General features: G+C 38.9%; 1 protein-coding gene across 1 annotated transcript; it reads left to right on the forward strand.

Annotated features, from left to right (window-relative positions):
- The first annotated feature begins 115 nt into the window (after positions 1-115).
- Positions 116-9,629, forward strand: LOC130424729 (cytochrome P450 27C1). The gene is made up of 9 exons (XM_056750626.1): positions 116-508; positions 3,077-3,267; positions 3,468-3,667; positions 4,343-4,552; positions 4,715-4,878; positions 6,597-6,760; positions 7,113-7,191; positions 7,324-7,527; positions 8,629-9,629. The coding sequence occupies exons 1-9, from the start codon at positions 221-223 to the stop codon at positions 8,743-8,745; spliced, it is 1,617 nt and encodes a 538-aa protein (XP_056606604.1). The 5' UTR covers positions 116-220; the 3' UTR covers positions 8,746-9,629.
- Positions 9,630-10,134: the final 505 nt, after the last annotated feature.

The raw sequence follows: 10,134 nt of genomic DNA on the forward strand, positions 1-10,134 counted from the left end.
GACACGCCCACTTTCTATGGGGCGTGGCTGAAGACCCACGTTCATCCACGTGCTAAACTCCAATGTCCAATCCCCTTTCCTGATGCCGTTGATGTTTTAAAGGTCGGTCCTCTCACAGACGCACGCACGCACCCAGCGCGCTCTCGCTCTTCAGCTGGAGAGCTTTTGCGCATCTCAATAACAGACACATACGCGTATCACCCATAAATCCGTGTTTAATATGGCACTTCACAATACTTTCCTGCATCTTGGCCGCAAGAATCTGCTCCAGCACACGTACAAACAGCTTTTCTTGCAAACCCGCGGGCTGCACAAGACCACGGCCAGCGGCTCCGTGGATATTACGCACAGTCCGGCTGATCTGAAAGACGACACGGTGAAACCATCCGAGGAGGTTCTGGATGTGGCCAATGCGAAGAGCCTTAAAGATATGCCCGGACCAGGCACTGTCTCCAACCTCTTAGAGTTCTTCTACAGGGATGGTTTCAGTCGCATCCATGAGATCCAGGTGAGCGCCCATGCCAAAGCTTACCATTACGCGTCAGAAGGTTTTGGGTTCTTTTAACAACCTGTGTTCACTTTTTACAACTTTTTGAAAAGAGCCTCTATTCGCGTTATAGTGTGACTTCTTTGGCGTATTTTAATTTCAATCCTCCATGTATGTACTGTACATGTGGCAGAATAGACAATAACGCAAACTCAGACCCAGACGCGTTCATACACGATCTCAACAGTCCTGTTTAAATTTACGCATTTGACAGACGTTTATAGATGGAGGGCGATGGGCATTAAAATCACACTTTATTTTTATTAGTATGCCTATGTGTGTGTTTTCTGGGGTCGAAACGGTGTCATTTGCGTTGCTAACTCAACGCGTAATGTTTTCCTGCAACTCAGTGAGGTCAAGGGTTCGTTCCCAGGAAACACGTACTGATTAAACATGAAGAAATGCAGCTTTGTGTTTTTCTAGTGCAACAAATGTTTCTCTAGTAATATGTGACAACTATTTCAGTTAAATATGTATGCAAAAAACAGGTCTATGCCAGTACTGTCGATCACAACACAATATATTTTTTACAAAGCATCATATCTTTGTAACCCATCACATTTACAAGAATACGTAAAACCATATGCAAGATTTTACAGAATAGAGATGTAACTTTGTCACCACTGCGTTCTATGTGTCAATACTCTTTAATAATTTAAGGGGAAGATATTATGAAGTTAAGGTTGTGGTAAAAACAGACAACATTATTTTAAATGTAGAATAAACGTAACAAGTATTCACAATGACTTTAATGGGAACGAGGATACATAGAAAATGTAAGGATTCTGAGTTTAAACAGTAGGGTTATTTAAGTGCTTTGTTTCATTTCATAATGTGTCATTTAAAGCAAGCTAGTATTAAAAGTTGTGACAGATACCAAAGATTTGCGATGCACTACAATATCGTAAAGGTTTCCGTTAGCTCAGTGGTAAGAGCATTGCGTTAACAACGCAAGGTTGTGGGTTTGATCCCAGGGGATTGCAAATACCTATGTATAAATGTATAGGATAAAGCAATGTAATGGATAAAAGCATCTGCCAAATGCATAAATGTCTAAATGTAAAGAGATAAAGCAGTGCAAGAGAACCTGTGAATTCAGTGTCAATGCCAGATGAGAGGAGCCACTGCCGGTGAGCGCCCTTTAAACCAGCTTTGACTAAAAGTCAGCAGTTTTATCAATATTAGCTGACGGCTTCAGCGGGACTCTTTCAGTCATTGACGGGATGAGCTCCTCGCAGTCGAGTTGCCAACACTGAAGATAATGCGCTTGGCACAGGTTGTCGGTGGTGGGGCCGCAAGAAATGTTCTTAAGAAATGCACCAATTGTATGACTGAATTGTGAATGCGTTACGGTTAAAGGGAAAGCAACCACAATAGCAGCTTGGAGACGTTAAGCAGGAGAACAAGTGGGTATACGCTAATATAGATCTTTAGAAGTCGTTATACGCAAACAGCACTGTGGAAAAAGTAAGCATACGGCGTATGCGTGCGAATGGCCCCGACTACACCACTGGTGTTCGGTCACAGTTGAGGTTGCATAAACCGGCAAATTCAGTCTCCATCCCATCGTCACTGAAGGAGTTACAAACCTTATTTAACCCCAGAAAGGATCACATTCACATTTAATGGAAAGATCTCATTGCCAAACACCAAAAAATGGAGAGCTATCAGAAATTGTTGACTGTCCTACAGCGCCCGGCCATCTGGCATTCTGCAAGTTTTCCCGGTGGGCCATTAACGTATGGGGGGGCACTCAGCCGGACATATTATAAAAGGTGAATGCACGCTAGACAAACGCAGTAGACACGTGTGCATGCAAACCCTCCTCCCGGTCGACAGACTTAACCATGCATCCCCCTGGTCAACAGACAGAACCTTAACCCACCTGTCAACAGAAATGGTGGAGGCCCGATGTGGGCCAAAAAAGACAGGATTTATGGGGAAAGGATTAGATTTGAATAATTTTTGAATAAAGTTGAGCTTTCAGTACGAATTACCCATAAACATGTTGTATTGTCAGGTTGTGCAGGGCTGATCGTGTTGCATTAACAGTCCAAAGGTCACGGGTTCCATGGAACACACAAACTGATAAACTGTATAGCTTGTAACGCACTGTAAGTGGCTCCTGTCAAATGCATAACACGTTAATGATTCATGCAACCTCAGCAGATCCTCTTTCTATCATTTTAATGTCACATTCTGTGCAGCAGGAGCGTCAAGAGCTTGCTGATGGAGCAGAGAGATGTGTTCTTGATCACACTGAAACGCTTGACTGTTTTGGAAAACCTATATATTGATTTACCGCAGACTAACATTATTTCATGCTGTGTCACATACAGGGATTATTTAAAGTCTGGGGGATGATGGTGCACGTGAGCATTGGTTCAAGTTGGTACACCAATAAAGTCAAAAAGCACTCTTAACCGAAAAACAATCCATTGAAAGCAAATCACAAAGAGGCGAGAGGTTGAAGGGATTCAGCGAAGCTTTCCAGAAGAAAACAGCTGTGCAAACGTTTCTTTCTTGCAGATGGAGCACTCTCAGAAGTACGGCAAGATCTTCAAATCTCGATTTGGACCTCAGTTCGTGGTGTCCATCGCTGACAGAGACATGGTTGCTCATGTTCTCCGGGCTGAAGGTGTGGCGCCGCAGCGGGGTAACATGGAGTCCTGGAAAGAGTACAGAGACTTGAGAGGACGATCCACAGGACTCATCTCAGCGTGAGTAACTCATGCATCAGAGACAACTAACCCAAACCTCCATATGTGGCTATGAATTATTTAAAACACCAATATTTCTTTGTTGAAACAACGTGCTAGAAGTTCAATCCATGATTTTTTTATGTTTGTGGCAAATTTTTACTTTTTGTTCATTGGTGTCTGCTAACAAAGATGTTATACGTCATGTTATTTGTCTTCAGCGAGGGTGAAGAGTGGCTGAAGATGCGCAGCGTCCTGCGTCAGCTGATCATGCGGCCGCGAGACGTGGCTGTTTTCGCTCCTGATGTCAACCCCGTGGTGGAGGATCTAGTAAAGAGAATAAAGACAATGAGGAGCCAGCAGCCCGATGGCCAAACTGTTGAAAACATCAATGATCTGTTCTTCAAATATGCCATGGAAGGTGAGTCAACGAGCAATGCGTTCAAAATCAAATATATGGAGTTCTTTTAACGTTACTGAATTATAATGTTTATGACTATAACTACACAAAGAAAATATGTTGTTGTTTTTCCAGTTATTGAACAATAAATGTGATCAAATAATACAAATGATTTTGAATGTTGATGGCACACATACATCTGGAAGACGTCTGCAATACACTTCTGCTGTCAGATGTCCTTTAGACATCCAGAAGACCTCTGTAAGATGTAAAACTGCTCTTCCTAAGATGTTTAGAAGATGTTTTAGCACAGCAGATGTTTTCAAGATGAGCAGACGTCTCCCAGGCATATTGCAGATGAGCAAACCATGTAATGATGTAAATGCAGACGTCAAATAGACATTCGCCAGATGTGTGTGCGGTATACACTGAAAACGTAAAATGAACAGAATGTTCTGGACGCTCGTGAAGGTATCTTGATTTTTTAGTGTGGGCTTTAAATCAGAAAGATAACAGTGAGCAACTGAAATGATAACACGAAACGACGCATGCTGAAAATATCGTTCAGAGTTAAGCCATTTGTTTTAGTGGCCATTAATGGATTTCATTTTTGGTTTGTCGGCTGTGGAAGAAAGTTCAACTACTTCAACTTCAAACAAGGACACGGACATGTTTTAAATGTCGACTCTTCTCCAGGTGTGGCAACCATTTTGTACGAGGCTCGTCTGGGCTGTTTGGAGGAGAATATTCCCAAGATGAGTCAGGAGTACATTGAAGCGCTGCATCTCATGTTCAGCTCTTTTAAGACCACCATGTACGCCGGTGCCATTCCCAAATGGCTGCGTCCCATCATTCCCAAACCCTGGGAGGAATTCTGCAGCTCCTGGGACGGCCTCTTTAAATTCAGTAAGAGCAGAGGGAGCCGTACCGGGGTTCAGTGGACTTACATTTACATTTAGTCATTTAGCAGACGCTTTTATCCAAAGCGACTTACAGGTGGGGTAGGCAATAGAAGCAATTGGGACTTCTGGGTTTTGCATAGTCTCAACAAATCTATGTGTGTTTTAGGCCAGATTCATGTTGACAAAAAGCTTTCGGAGGTTAAGAGAAAGATGGAGAGAGGCGAAGAGATTAAAGGAGGCTTGTTGACTCACATGCTGGTCACCAGAGAGATGAGCGTGGAGGATATTTACGCAAACATGACAGAAATGCTCCTGGCTGGAGTGGACACGGTAAGGATTGACCCATGGGATACTGGGAGCGCCGGAGAAGTTCATACTAATCTTACATATATTTTAATCAGTGTTGGGTGTAACTATTTACTAAGTAATTAGTTACTGTAATTTAATTACTTTTCCCTTGAAAAAGTAAAGTAAGGGATTACTCGTATGTTTTCTGTAATTTAAATACAGTTACTTTTGATGTAATTAAACTAAATACTTTGTGAAATATATGCGTGTTCAATAGTGTAATTGACATCAAAATTCAAAGTCTTACTATAAAATCTGTGCTTCAATGTTTAATTATCACATTTGTAATACTTTGGTCAGTTAATAATATTATTTATTTGAATGAATTAAATAAGCCGTTTCATGTCTATCCTTGAATCACTTAACTAATCAAGGTTGATGTAGGATATAGAAAGTAATTAGTAATGAGTAACTTAATACTTTTTGGACAGAGTAATTTGGACAGTAATCTAATTACACTATTGAATATGTAATGAGTAACTAGTAATTAATTACTTTTTCAGAGTAACTTACCCAACACTGATTTTAATATGAACAAAAAAGTTTTTCAAGGGGGTTTATATCAAAGGATAGTTCAGTTCTTAAAGAAACGTGTTTGCAGTTCAAAGTTCACGAGTTTAATCACACATACTGATAAACATGAACCTTGAATGAACCATAAATTGCTTTATGTAACTGTCTGCTTTGCAAAAAATATGTATATTTCAAGTTCGTTTTGTTAAATCGTCATCCCCCTTTTCTGAGGGTGGGGCTTAAAAGTGACTTCCACTCTGGAATGCTTTGGTCTAGAGACCTTATTTTGGAAATTCTATACTTTATTGTAAAAGTGTCTGGAGTTGAATAATGAAATAAAAAATAGTTATATCAGTTTATATCAGTATATTTATTTATATTACAAAAAATTTCATAAAAAAACTGCCAGAAAATTAAAGACATACTTCTAAACACGTTTTGTTGCAAATTTCAAGCTATATGACAAAAAAGATGGTTTCTGTGACTCTTTTAATCGTTACACCAACAACTGCCACTAGGTGTTGTATAGGCTCAAATGGTTTACTGCACACAAATTACAAATTAATAAAGTAATCATTATATATAAGAAGGACATTCTTGGAGCTTTCCATTGATATATGTCTTTTATTTATTTTTAGATTTATAATAAAATATGATGTGTATATATATATATGAATATGTAATATTTATAAATGTACCAAATGGGCCCACATGTATAGTTATATTTGAGAAAATTACTTTTACTTAGTGATTCAGAAAAATATAAAAACTACATTCTTAGAGCTTTCCAATGATATATAGTTTGTCAGGATTAAAAGTAATATATAACATAAATTCAGTGTTCAACTGGAACTGTGACATTTAGCAGCATTTAGTAATTTAATAATTTTTAATACTCCTACATAATTTATTAGAGTAAAACACTGGTCAAATATTTATTGTAGATCATTTCCAATGATATATGGTTTGTTATGATTGGAGTAGATTTTAGTTGTGAAATATTAAAGTAAACCAAGGTGTTCCAATATTGGACTAGTTATAGTTAAAGTGTTTATTTAGTATACTTGGGAGCACATTTCTGAGTTGTACGTAAAAAAGTAGGCTTTCTTATTTTTAGAGGGAAACTATTTCTTTAAACATGTAAGCCGGGGGAGTCTTGTGACATTCAATTTCATTCCTCTTCGCAGACCTCATTCACGTTGTCGTGGAGTGCGTACCTTCTGGCAAGACATCCCATGGTACAGCAGCAGATCTTTGAGGAGGTGGAGCGTGTGTTGGGTGGACGTGTCCCGACCGGAGAGGATGTTGCTAATTTGCCTCTGATTAGAGGGCTTGTCAAAGAGACGCTCAGGTAAACCCATCCACCGATGCTCAACGGCTTCTTCAATATACAAACATCCACATGAAGTATTGAACTAGATTGAAAGTTTACACCGTTGACACAAATACAGTCATTTAAAAAGACACCACACAGATTATACTGTAATTACTGTCATCACAACGAGCAATTTTTAGAGCAAAAGGGTTCCCCAAAAGATTGATATTCTTAAATCAAATGTGTATAGTATTGTTGTGAATCGTTCTGCACATCATCACATTCCAGGCGGTGGGGTTAGTGCTCATTTTTAAGGGAGGAAGAGCCTACTTCCTGTTTCCGCGGAAATGAGGTCAACGCGTCAAACTCGACAATGTGTTTTTTGCAGGCTTTTCCCTGTTCTCCCCGGAAACGGACGTGTCACACAGGACGATCTTATCGTTGGAGGTTACTTCATTCCTAAAGGGGTAAGAACAGATGGGACTGGTTGAATGCCCAAAACACATTCCACAGAACATGTCACGCTTGTTTTTTGCCAATCAAAACGTAATTCACGTTGAAGAGAATACCCTAAATTCTGAAGTATATTGTGTTGTCAGACTCAGCTGGCTCTGTGTCATTACTCCACGTCTATGGATGAGGAGAACTTCCCCCGTGCCGAAGAGTTCCGGCCAGAACGCTGGCTTCGCAAGGACTCCACCGACCGCGTGGACAACTTCGGCTCCATCCCGTTTGGCTACGGCATCCGCAGTTGCATCGGCAGGAGAATAGCCGAGCTGGAGATGTATTTGGCCCTCACACAGGTATGTGTTGTGTGTTCGTCTAGTCAGTTTCAGTGTCGTTGTCAGCAGTGTTCGAATTGTCAGTGTCTCTTGGGGGGGTCCCCTAACCAGCCTTTAAAAAATTGCTATTGATCTTACTGTTATTTTTCTATTTTGCATTGTACGTTTGTTATTCACAAAAACACATTTCTTAAGATTTAGCCTGTTTGATGTCTGTCTAGCTGAGTTTTCGCCAATTCAGATTTTCCTATCCTTTACTTATTTATTTATTTTCTTGTCCTTTGATTCTTGTTCTTTATATTACTGTAATGGAGTGCTGTTTCTTTTTTTCGAATATGAATACAACAATTCATTGGAACGAGTGAGGGAGAGGACGTGTCGAAGTCAATGTACAGTGCTGCCAAACCAGCCAGTCAGACGCATATGAGCGTTTCAAACATATGATTCATCTCTTGATAATGTAGATCAAGTTTATGTAAATAATCCATATGAACCAGTGCAGAATAAGAAAAACAAATATAATTCCTTTGGGCGAAAGCAGAAAGGTATACTTCTCCTCAAATTCAGAGTTTATGTCTGCAAAATAATCTCTGGGGAACGCAAGTTTTCTGAAGGAAGAAAAATTATCTTGGGGAAACGCAAAAGTTTCACAAAGGAACGCAATGTTCTTGGGGAGAACTAACGATTAGAAATATTTTCGCTCCCTATCCTATTTTTCCACCACCTGTATGTCCCATAAGTTGCTTGGTAATGCGTCATGTATGCTACATAGACAATGCATACAGCAACATCTCTGTACATTTCTTCATCGAACACTGTGTGGCGCGCTTGAGCATTCATGGATTTTAATGTCACATAAAAATGTCATTTTAATTTGCGTGTTATGAAATTTGGACAAATAACAGACAACTGTGTTTTGTTTTAGCGTGATAATTTTGAGAAAAATAATTAGGGATTTCTAGTAGTCTAGTTTTGATGGAAAACCAGGGGACTCCAAAAGTCATTAATTTAGAGCTTATGAGGGAGGCCTTAAGGCTAATGAGGGGTCCGGGACCTCCCCTGATCCCCCTCAGTTCGATCCTTGGTTGTCGATGTCTAATGGTCTGGACTTTCCTCTCGCAGCTTCTTCAGAAGTTCCACATCAAGGTGTCTCCTGATGCCACTGACGTGCGTGCTAAAACCCATGGCCTCCTCTGTCCAGGTGCACCCATCAACCTTAGGTTTGTGGACCGAGATTGATCTGACATCACCCGACGTGTAAATATAAACCGTAATCCAGCCGGAAGATGCCCTGAAGATTGTTGGTGTCATTGTGTCACAGTGTTTTCAACGTCTATCCCGCTATGTGTGGAGTTTTACAAATAATTTAATGCTTCTGTAATGTTACGTATGTATATTTTCAAACTGTATAGAACTGGTACTCTTTTATAAACTCTTATCTATACAAATTACATGAATGGTTTTTACATTTTCTCAAATGACTGAACATCCGTTAACTCCTACCCTTCAACTGAAGCCACCCATTAATGCCTTGTATGCAATTTTGTAAAGTGTTTGATATATTGAAACTTTTGAATGTGTGGCTGAATTTTGTAAAAGAATGAATATATCAAATGTAAAAACTATTAAGATTTGCTGTATTATTCAGTTGTTATTTTGTGCGTTCTGTTTAAACTACCTGTTTGAAACATACAGGCTTACAATTAATGTTGATTTTTGTCTATCAGAATCTTGTTTTATGTAACATTGACTCAATAATGAGGAGTTCTTTTTTAAATTATTTGGTATTACACATTTCTCTATACCTGTATATGAAACACAGAGGACATTTTCTCAAACACGGCCCAGCTGTTTGTTAAATTAATAGTTCATAAGAAATGATAGTTAATAAATAGTTAAATGAAACTACTAGTAAAAACCATAAATAAAAGTATAACTGTAACATAAATGCAAATGGGAAGTTTCTGAACAGAACTGTAAATAGGTGAATAATACAGTACAGTTAAGTAATCCATAAATTTTGAATAAGGTAATTTTACCTATCTTCATCATTTTAATTTCATTGTTCAATTACTGTAATGTGTAATGAAAATAACATTTTTCTTAAGTTTGGTGTGAATGAGGTTTTTGGACGTTTTTTTAAATAATAAATATTACTGACATAAATCATTAACAATTGAATTTTTTAATTATGAATTAATTACAATACTAAAACCTGCATCTATAATTTATAAAATGAGTAAACAGAATCATATGATTGGTCATGAGAAGGCGAACCGCGCTCTCTGATTGGCTACAATTTAAGACTGCCGAGAGTCTGGCCATCTGATGCTGTATTGTCAAAGACTATTTATTTTAACAAGACGCTGCAGTGGCGTTACAATGAATCGGGAAAAGTGCACGAAGGGCACTGTTGTGTTGCAACATTTGCGCATGCGCCGTAGCCGAAACAACCTATAAAAAAGGATGTTTTAGCGCAATTTGAGACCAAATAACACTATTCATGATCCATTTGAGGTCAAGTTTAATTGCATATATACTTAAATGTTCTTTCGTATGATCTTGGCGATTTCGTATAGAGATACCAGTGTTCCTCAATTCAAGCTGATAGGACTTTGATCACGTATG

The sequence above is a fragment of the Triplophysa dalaica genome, chromosome 6, assembly GCF_015846415.1.
Source record: "Triplophysa dalaica isolate WHDGS20190420 chromosome 6, ASM1584641v1, whole genome shotgun sequence".
Classification (NCBI taxonomy): domain Eukaryota; kingdom Metazoa; phylum Chordata; class Actinopteri; order Cypriniformes; family Nemacheilidae; genus Triplophysa; species Triplophysa dalaica.

Coding starts and splice junctions, on each gene's coding strand:
- LOC130424729 (XM_056750626.1), top strand. CDS start 221: ATGGCACTTCACAATACTTTCCTGCATCTTGGCCGCAAGAATCTGCTC. Junction 509..3,076: donor GTCGCATCCATGAGATCCAG/GTGAGCGCCCAT, acceptor TCTTTCTTGCAG/ATGGAGCACTCTCAGAAGTA. Junction 7,528..8,628: donor TGTATTTGGCCCTCACACAG/GTATGTGTTGTG, acceptor TTCCTCTCGCAG/CTTCTTCAGAAGTTCCACAT.